This window comes from Callospermophilus lateralis, chromosome 1 (genome assembly GCF_048772815.1).
Source record: "Callospermophilus lateralis isolate mCalLat2 chromosome 1, mCalLat2.hap1, whole genome shotgun sequence".
Taxonomy (NCBI): Eukaryota; Metazoa; Chordata; class Mammalia; order Rodentia; family Sciuridae; genus Callospermophilus; species Callospermophilus lateralis.
This window is the reverse complement of record NC_135305.1, coordinates 99,772,038-99,786,191: the sequence shown is the minus strand read 5'-3', so window position 1 is coordinate 99,786,191 and position 14,154 is coordinate 99,772,038. Positions and strand designations below refer to the sequence as shown.

At 40.3% G+C, this 14,154-nt stretch overlaps 1 protein-coding gene across 1 annotated transcript; it reads left to right on the top strand.

Annotated features, from left to right (window-relative positions):
* Positions 1-10,181: 10,181 nt before the first annotated feature.
* LOC143397725 (activating signal cointegrator 1 complex subunit 1) lies at positions 10,182-11,112 on the top strand. The gene is given in 6 exon segments (XM_077110023.1): positions 10,182-10,186; positions 10,357-10,382; positions 10,385-10,543; positions 10,749-10,821; positions 10,823-10,843; positions 10,845-11,112. Coding segments are annotated over 6 exon segments (552 nt in total).
* The last annotated feature ends 3,042 nt before the right edge of the window (positions 11,113-14,154 follow it).

Here is a 14,154-nt window from a genome sequence, read left to right as displayed (position 1 = left end):
TTGACTCCCTGACCATGGGTTTAGAAAAGACTTTGTGTCTTTACAGTTGACCTAGATAAATGACACAAACACCCCAACAGGAAATACAAGAAGGTTTTTTTAAATATTTATTTTTGAGTTTTAGGTGGACACAATATCTTTGTTTTATTTTTATGTGGTGCTGAGGATTGAACACAATGCCTCACGCATGCTAGGCGAGCACTCTACCACTGAGCCACAACCCCAGGCCCTAGAGGAAGTTTTCATCTGGCCAGCGTCACAGATGCAGAAAGAGAGCCTCAATTCTGAGTTCACACTGCTGTGTGTTGTGAGAGCCACTTTCCCTCCCCCAGAAGACCAGTAAAATAGTACAAGATCTGCAGGATGTGAACTAGGTAGACTCAACTACAGGGTAAAATTGTTTCTCGGGCTGGTACGGTAGCACGTATGCCTGTAATTCCAGCAGCTTGGGAGGCTGAGGCAGAAAAATGGCAAGTTCAAGGCCAGCTTTAGCAATTTAGTGAGGTTATAAGCAGCTTAGCAAGACCTGTCTCAAAATAAAAAATAAAAATGGCTAGGGATGTAGTTTGGTGGTTAAGAACCCTTGGGTTCAATCCCTGGTACAAAAAAAAAAAAAAAAAAACACACACACACACACCAAAAAAAACACCCCACATTCCATACAAGAAAGCAAACCACATGTAAAAAGTAGTTGGATTTTAAAAAGAATTAGAAATTTCAGAAATGAAAGATATAGTCATTGAAAATAAATCCTCAGGTTAAGTAGTTGGGGAAGAACTACTTAACTGAACTGAGAGGCAAATCTAGGATTACCTCCCCAGGCCGTGATGAGAGAAAGAACCCATTTTGGGGGTTGGTATTCCATAACTTCTGACTCAATGCATGTGGGGGTGCCCCATTAAAAATAAAATTTCAGGACTGAAGGTGTAGCTCAATGATAGAATCCATGCTTAGCATTCCAATGCCCTGAGTTTAATTCCCAGCACCACAAAAAATAAAAATAAAAATTATTATGATAAAGATTTAACTGGATTTTATCACTGATTCATGAATTGGGCATTATCTTATTCTAAAAAATAGAAAAAAAGTGCTCTGTGCTCTGCTGGGTGTGGCAGAACAATTGATTTTGATATGGTAACTAAATAAGGACCAAGGAAATGGAATAAAAGAAAAGTCGATTGGGCTGGGGTTGTAGCTCATTGGTAGAGTGCTTGCCTTAGCACAGGTAAGGCCCTGGGTTTGATCCTCAGCACCGCATAAAAATAAATGGGAAAAAAAGGTATTGTGTCCAACTACAATTAAAAAAATTATTTTAAAATAAGTGGATTGATTAACTCCATGTTACTTTTCTTGTAAAGGTTAAAGCAAAGAAAACTTCCTTATTACACTGGCTCAAGCAAGGAGCTCTTTTTGATTGATTGCTGAGCATCTCATGTTTTTTAGGAAAAATTGTTCTGTTTGGGAATTTTCCAACTTCCTTGAAAGTTCAGTTTGTGTGGCAATTAGCACAAATGACTCCATTTTGGTCTGGTCTGTTGGGCCCTAATTCAAGAGCTCAATCCAAAAACATTGACCTCCTATAATTTTATGCATTATAACAAGCCTCTTGGAGGGCCCTTGCCAGCTCTAGGACCACACTTGGAGAAGCAAGGTGCTAGAACAGACGATGAACATCTGCTAATGGGCAAGCACAGGAGAAAAGCAGAGACAAGTAAGGAACAGTGGTCCAGAGCCTTGCATTTGCATCCATGGATGCAGCAATGGGATGAGTTTGAGCCACAGTCACCTCCTCAAACTCCAACATTTACCACGGCCTGTCTGAACTCCCTCCCCAAGGCAGACAGATGCCTGCTAAGCGGGAGTTCTAGGTTGGGACCTGGGATTCTACACTTTGAATAAGAACATCAGTTGTCCTAACTAGACTATTGGTTGTGAACCCCTGAGAAGAGACACACAGAAGCTTTTGCCCTTGCTCTCTTATTGAAATAGTTACCAGGATGATTCCTTCTCAGCAAAAATGGTTCTGCTGTCCAAATTCCATTTCCAAGAGACTTTAATTTGTGATAAAATATTGACACAAGATATTAAAATGTGCTGTTAAGATGGGAGTACTACCTTAATTCTTTGGAGCAGATTGTAAAATTTGGATATAATAGAGGTTGGCCTCCACTCCTACTTACTTGAAAAAATTTGGTGGATAAGTTCTTGTGGGGAAAAAAAATTAAATATCAGGTCCTTCCTGCTATAGTTTGAGATATTAAATGTCCCCCAAAGGCCCATGTTTTAAATGTTTGGTCCCCAGCTTGGTGCTACAGGGAGATGATGGAACCTTTAGGTGCTGGGGCCTAGTGGGAGATCCTTAGGTCGCTAGAAGCATGCCCTCAAAGGGGATTGGGAGACCTCTTTCTCTCTGCCACTTCCTGGCTGTGATGTGTTGCTACAGGCCCAAAGCAACAGGATCAACTGTTCATGGAATTGAAACCTCCAAAACTGTGAGCCAAAATAAATCCTTTCTCCTTATAACCTGATTATTTTGGGTATTTGTCATATGATAAAAAAAAGACTCAACAATTTCCTTAAAAGTCTTTTAATTTCAGTGGATCTGTCTGTCTAGAGTGATCTTTTGGGGAAGGGTCACCTGGGATAAGCTGTCTTGGGGAACCTCTCCACCAGAGCCTAGACCAGTGAAGCATCAAGGTCCCGCATATCTTTCCACTGCTCCCAACTGTGGGTTTTTCTATTGTTGGGGTTTTCTGATACATCTTAACTCAATCAAATGTCACATTGGTATGACCTCAAGTTGTGGGAGAACAATTGGAGGTGACCTTTCTAGCAACTTGAATTCTAACAAATCGAGATGACCTGCTAATGCTCCACAGAAGGAAGCAGCATCCTTTCCTTCCCACCCCCCCCACCATACTGGGAATTGAACAGAGGGGTACTTTACCACTGAACTATATACCCAGCCCCCCCCCACACACACACACTTTTTAATGTATTATCTCTTTCTTTTTAAAATATCTTTATGTGTTTATTTATTTTTACGTGGTGCTGAAAATCAAACCCACTGCCTCACATGTGTGAGGCAAGCACTCTACCTCTGAGCCACAACCCTAGCCCCCCAGCTCTTTGTATTTTATTTTGAGACAGAGTTTTGCTATCGCCCAGGCTGACCTCAGATATTCAATCCTCTTCCCTCAGCCTCCCAAGCTGCTACAATTATAGGTAAGCACCATCTCACCCAACTAATAGAATCCCTTCCTTTTTAAAATCTGAGAACTTGGGCTGGGGTGTAACTCAGTATTAGAGTGCTTATTCAGTGTGTGCATTCAACCCCAACACTGCAAAAAAAAAAAAAAAAAAAAAGTTGTGAACTTGAATATGAGGTGAAGGACTTGAAGTCCACAGGCACAGTAGACAGGAATTAATCATGTGACAAGTGCAGTATAACCACTGTGGTTAATGATATTCAGGTGAAGTAATTAGGAACAAGGGGAAACTGTTTATGCAATGAGTGCAGATAGTATGGCTCTTACACAATTAGGACTGATTCTTAGTGTCCTTTTTCATCCTCCCATGTTAATAATCAACACCAATGACGCCTCAGGCAGGCCAGTTCTGAGATGACACCTCATCTGGCCACATGAAAAGCTCCTGACCAGGCATGGTGGTACACACCAGTAATCCCAGCTACTTGGGAGGCTGGGACAGGATGATCACAAGTTCAGCCATGGCGACTTAGTGTAAGACCTTGTCTCAAAAAAAAAGGTGGGACTTGGGGATGTAGTCCAGTGGGAGAGTCCCTGGGTTCCGTCCATAGTACCACAAAAAGATAGAGTGAGCCCTGGATCTGCATGACCCCCTGGATTCTTCAATACCAATACCTCCTTCATACCCCTGTGGTCAGAACAGAAGCCCCCAGTGACCCTACCTTTGGCTGCCTTCCTGTCCCATGTGGGAACACCCTGAGCCCTAATCTGGAAATACCCCACATAGAGGGAGTTATGGTTTATATATGAAATGCCCCCCCAAAAGTTCAGGTGTAAGACAAGAAAGTTTAGAGGCAAAATGATTGGGTTATGAGATCCTTAACCTAATGAGTACATTAACCCACTTAAATGAATTAACTGGATGGTAACTATAGGTAGATAGGGTGTGGCTGAAGGCGGTGGGTCACAGGGATCATGCCTTTAGGGTATATATTTTTGTCCCTGGTGAGCAGAACACTGTCTCTGTCTCTTTGTTGCCTTGTCCTGAGCTGCTTTCCTCCTCCCCACCCTTCCACCATGATGTTCTGCCTCACCTCGAACCCAGAGCAATGGAGTTAGCTGTCTATGGATTGAAGCCTCTGAAACCATTCACACCAAATAAACTTTTCCTCACTCAAAATTGTTCTTGTTGGGTCTTTTGGTCACAGCAGGGGGGAAAAAAAAAGCTGACTGAAACAGAGGACCCTGATTGCCCTGACTTGAGTTCCAGTACCAGACCTGCAAAAAAAAAAAAAAATCAATGACCTGCCATAAGCTCCAACCTGGAGATGATCATGTGGAGCTAATGCACAGGGAGAATATAGGCTCTTCATCTCCCGTGGCCTGAATCTTTAAATCTCTGAAGGAGGTTAGGACTAGCAGCAGGGTGAGGTGGACTTGTCTTAGAGATGGAACTGACATGAGGGAATCTGCTGCAGAGTCCAGGGGAATAGGGAGATTGGATTAAAAAAGATACCTGGTGGGCGGGAGTTGTGGCTCAGCGCGCTTGCCTAGCATGTGTGAGGCCCTGGGTTTGATCCTCAGCACCACATGTAAGTAAATAAAATAAAATAAAAAATCCATTGACAACTTAAAAAAAAAAAAAAAAGAGCCCTGGTGTCTGGCTCCATCCCCACGACACATCCCAGAAATAGCAACCAGGCTGGGGACATGGCTGACCTCAAGAGGAAAAAAAAATGCCTTATTTTCTATAGCATACAAAGTGCTGATATGGTTCCTCAACCCCTCTACGTTATTTTGAGCTCTCTCCAGCTTTTGAAGTACCTAATAGGTGGGGACCTAGATGCAGCTGAGAGTCTGGATCTGAGTGTCCCTAACATCACACATGCCTCCACCACAGTTCTGCTCCACTGGCCAGTGTGGACTGGAGAGACTCAGTGGGGAAATCTCAAAGCCCAAAAAACACCACCTAATGTCTCCTTAGAGGAGTGCCTCGCAGGTGAGAGCAGGAATTTACATAATATCCTGTCGGCCCAGTTGTGGGAGAAAGAATGAAATTCTGGATTGGTCTTCCCTACTTCACAACACATCACCTCTTCCTAGCATTTTGTTCACCTCCTACCTACAGCTTTCTCACTAATTCCCTACTCCCTCCCTCCTCTCTTTTCCTTCCTTCTTTCTTTTCTTCTGTAAAAAATGCATGGAGGTCTATGAAGTGCCAGGTACTCTGGTAGGTACTGGGAATACATAAAGATAAAAGTAAAGTTTCTGGCATCACTGGCCTTATGTAAACAAGTAACTATGAAATAATGAGTTAGATGCTTTAGTAACAGATCTTGTAAAAAGTGCTATGGGAGCACAAAAGAGGAAATAATTTATTTTTCCCCATCAGGACAGTCTAGACAGGGGTGGGTGGTGCACGCATAAGTCTCAGCTACTGGGAGGTAGGAGTGCTAAGGCAGGAGAATTGCTTGAGGCCAGGAGTTCAAAATCAGCCTGAAAAACACAGCAAGACTCATCTCAAAAAAAAAAAAAAAAAAAAAAGGTAAAGGTAGTAAAATTTAGGGTGGGATGTAGTCAGTGATAGGGTCCTTGCCTAGCATGCCTTCGACTCCAAATTCCATCCCCAGCACCACAAGAAAGGAAAAATTCACTAGAACTCAGGCAATCAGGCCCTCTGTTTCAGTCAGATTTTTGCTGCTATGACGAAAAGATTGGACAAGAACAATTTTGGATAAGGAAAAGCAGAAAACTTAGGTATCTTTATACCTACAATAAAGACCTTAAAAAAGGAAAAGAAGGGCTGGGATTGTTGGCTCAGTGGTGGAGTGCTTGCCTAGCATGTGCGAGGCACTGGGTTCGATTCTCAGCATCACATATAAATAAATAAAGGTCCATCAATAACTAAAAATAATTTTTTAAAAAAAGGAAAAGAAAACACTTCCCAGTATAAGAGAGAAAATAGATTCTTAAATATCCAAGTGTACTTTATTTTTTAATACTTATGTTTAATTGTAGGTGGACACAATATCCTCATTTCATTTTTATGTGGTGCTATACAGACACAGTTACTGAGAACAGGCAGTACCAGAAGAGGTAGGTACTATCATTATAGTCCTTTTACAGATGGGAAAATAGAGACTGAATAAATCACTCTCCTGGCAGGCACTGTGACACATCCCTATAATACAAGAGTATGAGGGGGCTGAGGCAGGACAATTGCAGGTTCAAGACCAGCCTCAGCAAGACCCTCAGCAATATAATGAGACTTTTTCTCAAATTTTGAAATATCATGGTGTAGTGTATTTGGTAAGAGTTATATGATCTAAATGTATTATGTATACCAGATAATGATGTAAAATATGTTTTTTAATTTTATTTTATTCGCATTACTAGGGATTGAACCCAGGGGTGCTCTACCACTGCATCTCTAGCCCTTTTCATTTTTTATTTTGAGACAGGGTCTCACTAAGTTACCCAGGTTGGTCTTGAACTTGCAATCTTCTTGCCTAAGCCTCCAGTCTCTAGGATTATAAATAGCACACTACTGCACCCAGCCAATGTAAAATATTTCTCTCTTGGGATAACAGTCAAAAACTATTGCCAGGTTCTTCATTTACTGAGAATCAGTTCTATTTCTTCCCAGATCTGCTCATTATGCCTATTTTTTCTTTTTTCTCCACATTTTTATTGGTGCATGATAGTTATATATATCGGTGAGATTTATTGATACATATTTATACATGCACACAATATAACAATTTAATTTGGGCCAGATCCAGGGGTGCATACCTGTAATCCCAGCAGCTTGGGAGGCTGAGACAGGAGGATTTCGAGTTCAAAGCCAGCCTCAGCAATGGTGAAACACTAAGCAACTCAGTGAGACCCTGTCTCTAAATAAAATACAAAATAGGACTGGGGATGTGGCTCAGTGGTTGAGTGCCCTGAGTTCAATTCCTGGTACCCTGCCCCGCGACACACACCAAAAAAGAACAATATAATTTGGCCAATATCACTCCCCAGCATTTCCATCCTCTTTCCAGATTCCCACCCCTTGGTCCCTTTCCTCTACAGAGATCCATCTCTACCTTTGTTTAATATCTATTTTAAATACATAATTCAATTAATAGTGATGTAAACATATTATGAAATAAATGTGAAAACAGTTATTTCCATCAAAAGCATGTCTGGAAAAAGTAGATTAACATAAATTGCTTTTTTTTTTTTTTTTGGTACTGGGAATTGAACCCAGGATGCTCTACCACTGAGTTACATACCCAGTCCTTTTTATTTTATTTATTTATGTTTTTGATTCCAGGTACCAGGGATTGAACCCAGGCATACTTAACTGCTAAGCCACATCCCAAGCCCCTTTTTTTATTTTTTATTTTGAGACAGGTTCTTGCTAAGTTGCTTAGGGCCTCCCTAAGTTGCTGAGGCTGGTCTTGAACTTGTGATTCTCCTGCCTCAGCCTCTGGAGTCACTGGGTTCATAGGTATGCATCACCACACCTGTGGCTTGTTTGTTTTGAGACAGATTCTTGCTAACTTGTCAAGACTGGCCTCCAACTTGTGATCCTCCTGCTTCAATCTTTAGAATAGCTGGGATTACAGGTATGTACCACTGTGCCTGGCTGTATCCAGTCTTTTTTAACCAATACTTTTTAGTTTGCTACAGTCCAGCCTGATTACCAGAAGAGGATGTCCCTTGATTTCCCTCTATAAACAAAAGATTAACAGGTTAACCTCTGATGAAAAGGCTATTGGATATGAATAACCAAATGAGCAAATAACAAATATGAATTATTTAAAACACTCATTAAGGGCTGGTTGTTGCTCAGTGGTAGAGCACTTGCCTTGCATGTGTGAGGCACTGGGTTCTATTCTCAGCACCACATAAAAATAAATAAATAAAATAAAGGTCCATCAATGACTAAAAATATTTTTAAAAAATAAAATAAAACACTCTCTAAGAAGAATTTCTAGGGCTGAGGTTGTGGCTCAGGGCTTGCCTAGTATGTGCGAGGCCCTGGGTTTGATTCTCAGCACCAAATAAAAGTAAATAAATAAAATAAAGATATTGTGTTCATCTGCAACTAAAATATCTAGATAGAGAGATAGGACAAATCTTTAAAAAGAAAAAATTCTAGCTGGGCCTCATGGTGCACACTTTCAATCCCAGTAGCTCAGGAGGCTGGAGCAAGAGGATTGCAAGATCAAGGCCAGCTTGGGCAATTGAGTAAGACCCTGTCTCAAAAAATGAAAAAGGCTGGGGTTTTTCAGTGGTTAAGCACCTCTGAGTTCAATCCCCAATACTGAAAAAGAAAGATATGATTTCTAACACTGTTTTAGAATACTGCCTAATAACTAATGACTGTATTGATGAATGGAAAAGTCTAAGTTTTCAGCAATATCTTTGTTTACAGTAAGTATTCTGAAGTGAGCTCAATACTATTGATTCATTTTTTATATGTAATTTAAAACTTTTCCATATGTATGTAAAAAAGGTAAAAATTAGTCCTCGCTGTCCATAGCAAGATTATATCTGGAGTCATTCACTGTGAAACATTTCTTCTGTGTCCTCCCAGGGATATTCTAGGCTTGTACTAGCATAAAGATAACTCTTGATTTTACTCTTCACAAAGTCTATTTTTGAGATGTACTACATTGTTCTTTTAATAACTACATCCTACTCTTTATGCCTGTGTTTTTTAGAAGGGTGGCAAAACTCCAGGAGGTACTCTGGAAATTTGTGGACTTCTGATAGTGTTTGGGGTGATGCTAACATCTTGAAATGCACTTCTTTTTTTTGCGGGGGGAGGAATACTTGGGATTGATCCCAGAGGCACTTTACCACTGAACCACATCCCTAGTCAATTTTATTTTTTTACTTTGAGACAGGATATCTCTATGTTGCTTAAGGCCTCCCTAAGTTGCTAAGGCTGGTCTCAAACTTGCGATCCTCCTGTCTCAGCCTCCCAAGTAGCTGGGATTACAGTCGTGGACCACTGCACCCAGGTTGTAAAGTACTTTTAACAGCACAGCCCACATGACTTCTGAATGTTCAGGAAGACATTTATGTGCATGGAAAACTCATTTGTCATTATCTAAGTCTAGAATTGCATTTTCCACATAAGACAAAGGGATTTAGTTTTAGTTTGGGTTGTTGAAAATTTTAACATCCCCAGAATTTTTCAGGCCTGCAACTGCTGGCTAATCAGAGATAAGCATTAATTTTGTAGTTTGGATCTATACAAAAATTGTTCATCATTTCCAAATGTCACAGTATTACCCAAGACATTGATCACACTCAAATGGCACTCCTGTGCTTGTTTGTAGACAAAGGTGCATACAACTCCACATGGTGCGCTACTGAGCAGTCATAAGACTCTGAGCATTATATTCAGTGAAACTCATGTTATTTATTTCATTATCAGGAATTTCCTTTTCCTTTCTTTGTTATTGTTCAGTCAGATATTACTAATCTTTAAAAATGATATATGTAGGACTGGCCTTGTAGCTGAGAGGTAGAGCACTTGCCTGGCATGTGCAAGGCCAGAAGTTTGATTCCCAGCCCTGCAAAAAAAAAAAAATACATTCAGGACAGTAAAGTAACACTGTTACAAAAGGGGTTATCCAATCTAAAAAGCTACTATAAAGTAGTAGTAACTGTAACTTATTTAAGAGTCCTCTATGAATATTTACAGTATCTCTACTTTCATTCATTCAGAAGTGTTGATTTGGACAAAACAAGAAAAACCTGAGACTAGAGGGCTGGGGTTGTAACTCAGTGGTATAGCACATGCCTCAAATGCATAAGGCACTGGGTTCAATCCTTAGTACCACATAAAAATAGATAAATAAAGATATTGTGTTCATGTACAACTAAAAAAAAAACTTGGGACGAACTAGATAATATTTCAAAGAATTCAAAGTCTTTAAGATAACTGTCATGCTCTGCTTCTTGGTTACCATGAGGTGAGCAGCTTTCCTCTGCCTTTCCCTTCTGCTATGATACTCCACCTCAGGCCCACAGGGATGGATTTGGTTGACCATGGACTGAATCTCTGAACTGCTGACCTCAAACTCACAATTTTCCTGCCTCAACTTGATAAGTAGCTAGGATTCCAGGATCATTGGTTTGATAGCACCATTTTCAAGAAACCCAAAAAATTTGCCTAACTATTGGGGTGTTGGTAATTTTGAGTGAGCGAAAGATCCAGCAGACATGTGAGATGCTACAGTGCTATTAAAAGGAGTTCATTAGTGACATTTCTGGGTGATAATCCTTGGAAGTAGAGATGACAGAGATAGAATACATGAATGACAATCCTGGTAGAGTGAATATTCTTTTTTTTTTGAGAGAGAGAGAGAGAGAGAGAGAGAGAGAGAGAGAGAGAAAGAGAGAGAGAGAATTTTTTAATATTTATTTATTTTTTAGTTTTCGGTGGACACAACATCTTTGTTTGTATGTTATGCTGAGGCTGCACGCATGCCAGGCATGCGCGCTACCGCTTGAGCCACATCCCCAGCCCCAAAGTGAATATTCTTTATGCAAACATGAAAAATGACTCCAACAAGCAGCAGAAATTAATTGATCAAAAGCTGGAACACTCAGTCATCTGGACTAATAGTGAGAGTGGAATCGTGTAAAACTGCCTGCTACAGCCAGAAATACATCATTTAGGAAAGATCCTGGTGCCGAAGGTAGGTAGAATCTCTACACAGTGAATGGCAAATCTATGTTTAAGGAAAGAGAATCATATGATGGCTGAAACATTTTAAAGTTGTTTGAGAACTTCTACTTTGGTTCCCTAAAGTTCAATTCCATTTACATCTCTCAGAGGTTGACTGTGAACAATTTTGGAAACTACGTCTCCTATGAAGAAATCAACTTCTCCTGAGATAGATCTTGGAAAATACTGGAAATTGAACACCTCTTAAGGATACGAGCAAGGAAACAATGCTGATATCAGAAGGACTATAAAGAAGAGTGTCAGCAGCAGAAGGGACTCGCTTCTTTGGGCAGACCAGCAGCAGGGGGAGTGTTCCCAGCGTGGCTTTGCCCAGCTGTCCCATCAATTCTTCCAGGTACTCTGCTAGCGAGCTCCAAGCCCTCCTCCTCCCTCATCACATTTTTCTTCCCTCCATGTCCTTCTTTTCTCATTCTTCCATTCTTTATTCTTACCTTAATTCTTACTTTTTGTTAAATCTGCTCTGAATCCTTAAGTGTTAAGGCATCTATGTTGTGAGACTGTGTCGGGCACGGTGGCACACACCTGTAATCCTAGTGGCTTAGGAGACTGAGGCAGGAGGATCCTGAGTTGAAAGCCAGGTCCTAAGCAACTCAGTGAGACCCTGTCTAAATAAAATATTAAAAAGGGCTAGGGATGTGGCTCAGTGGTTAAGTATCACTGGGTTCAATCCCCAATACCTGACTCAAAAAAAAAAAAAAAAAAAAACCACAGATTTATCAGTGGAACTACACAGATTATTTGTGAATAAATGAATTCCCAAAGTTAAAAAAAAAATTAAAAAGATAGCTGGGAGTGGTGGTGTATGCCTATAATCCCAGACACTCAGGAGGCTGAAGTAGGAGGATCCAGAGTTCAAAGCCAGCCTCAGCCAGTGAGTTCCTGAGCAACTTGGCGAAACCCTGTCTCTAGATAAATATAAAAAGGACTGATGGGGCTGGGCTTGTAGCTCAGTGGTAGAGCGCCCATCTCGCACGTGTGAGACACTGGGTTCCATCCTCAGCATCACATCAGCATCACATAAAAATAAATAAAATAAAGGTATTGTGTCCATCTACAACTAAAAATATAGGATTTCTTTAAAGGGGGCTGGGGATTGACTCTGTGGTAAGTGCCTCTGAATTGAATCTCCGGTACAAATAAATAAATTAATTAAATGACCTATCTCTTTTCCTCTCGTATTTAAAGCAACTTGCCTTTAAAACAAATGGGTTCTTCTTGTTTTCTCCCCCAACCCCAACCCATGCTGGGGATCAAAAGTAGGGCCTGGGCATTTAGGGCAAGTGCTCTACCGCTGAGCTATATCTTCAGCCCCCTGTACTTAATTTTCACCACAAGTGTTACTACCCTGGCCCAAGCTCCATCCCTCACTGTAGGTGACATAGTGGTCTCCATTCTGCCACTATCTCAATACATTGCTACAAAAGGGTCCTTTCAATATATAAGGAAATGCTGTCACTCCTCAGCTCAGTGTTCTGTAGGTATATGAATTTTATTTATTTGTTTGTTTATTGGTAGTGGGGCTTGAACCCAGGGGCACTTAACCACTGTGTACATCCACAGTTCTTTTTTTATTTTGTGTCACGGTCTCACTAAGTTATATAGGGCCTGCTAAGTTGCTAAGGCTGCATTTGAACTTGCAGTCCTCCTGCCTCAGCTTCCTGAGCTGCTGGGATTACAGATGTGTGCCATTGCACCTGGCCCTTTTTATTTTTTTGAACATGGGGATCTTGCAAAGTTGTTTAGGGTCTCACTAAAGTTCTGAGAATTTTTGCCTCAGGACCCCTAGTCACTGAGATCAAAGGTGTGCACTGCCCAGCAGTATATGAATTTTTATTTGGATCTTAACAAATAAGCCAACAACAGGCAAAAAGCATTTATAAAACAGGAAAAAATGAACAATGATTTGAAATTTAATGATATTTAAGGAATTGTTATTTTTCAAATAATAGTGGTATTGTGTTTGTTAAAATAAGAATTCATATTTTTATTATTCTGTGTGTGTGTGTGTGTGTGTGTGTGTGTGTGTGTGTTAATGGAGATTGAACTCAGGGCCTTGTGCATGCTAGGCAAGTACTCTACCACTGAGGCACACCCCAACTTGAGTTCATATCTTTTCAAGACAAACCATCTAGCAAAATATTTATGGATATGATGATATATTAGGAATTTTCTTCAAAATAATCCAGTTGGAGAATGGGGACTGGTTGGGAAAAGAGAATCAATGAAACAGGATTGTATGTGAGACAGCGTAAATATAAAAGAGAGGTTTCTTGACTTCAAATATCTCCATTTTGAAAAAGTGAATGCAAATCGGGAAATTATAAATTAAAAACTATAAGGAAGAATGTATACATCTTGAGTACACAGATAAATTGAGCTCATACATCTACCTTTTCTCTCTTCTGAAATCCAATTAAAATTACAGTAATAAGTCAAGGAAAGACTCAAAGACTTAACAGGATCATGTAAAAAGAACAGAGGTCACTTAGAGGTGCTTGTTCTGGCCAAATTTGGGATGATTTGAACAACAAAAAAGAATGAGTGTACTTGTTTAACACATTGCTATGGTAGGGATATGGTTTGAGTGTCCCACAGGAGTTCATGTGTTGAAATTTAATCCCCATTATGAGGTTTTAAGAGAATGGAATCTGACTATGGTTTTTAGAACTTTGGAGGTGATTGTAAGTGGGTAAGTTTATTAGGATGGAGTTTCATTGGTTGAATCTTGGTGGCTTTATAAAAAGAGAAAGATCAAAAGAGACACAAATATACCCACATTCTCCCTATTGCCGCGTGATGCCCTGTATGACCTCAGGATTCTGCCAGCAAGAAGGCTATCATCAGATGTGACCCCTAGACCTTGAACCAGAACCATGAGCCAAAATAAACCTCTTGTCTTTTTTAAGGTTACCCAGTCTCAGGTATTTCATTATGCTTATGAAAAATGGACTAACAGACACATTGATTAAGAATCCATGAGTCCATAGCGATAGAAGGTGGGAGGGACTGTTGCAAAAACAAAGGAGATCAACTGATTCAGCCAACTATCATTAATTGATGCCAAAATAAGACAATATCAGGTAAAAGGTCTGGGGACAAAGACAAAGCATCACCCCTCAGGTTGCCTACTCCTCAGGAAGGGTAAAAGATACCTTTATGATTGGGAAGTTTGAATTTAGCTTCATTGCT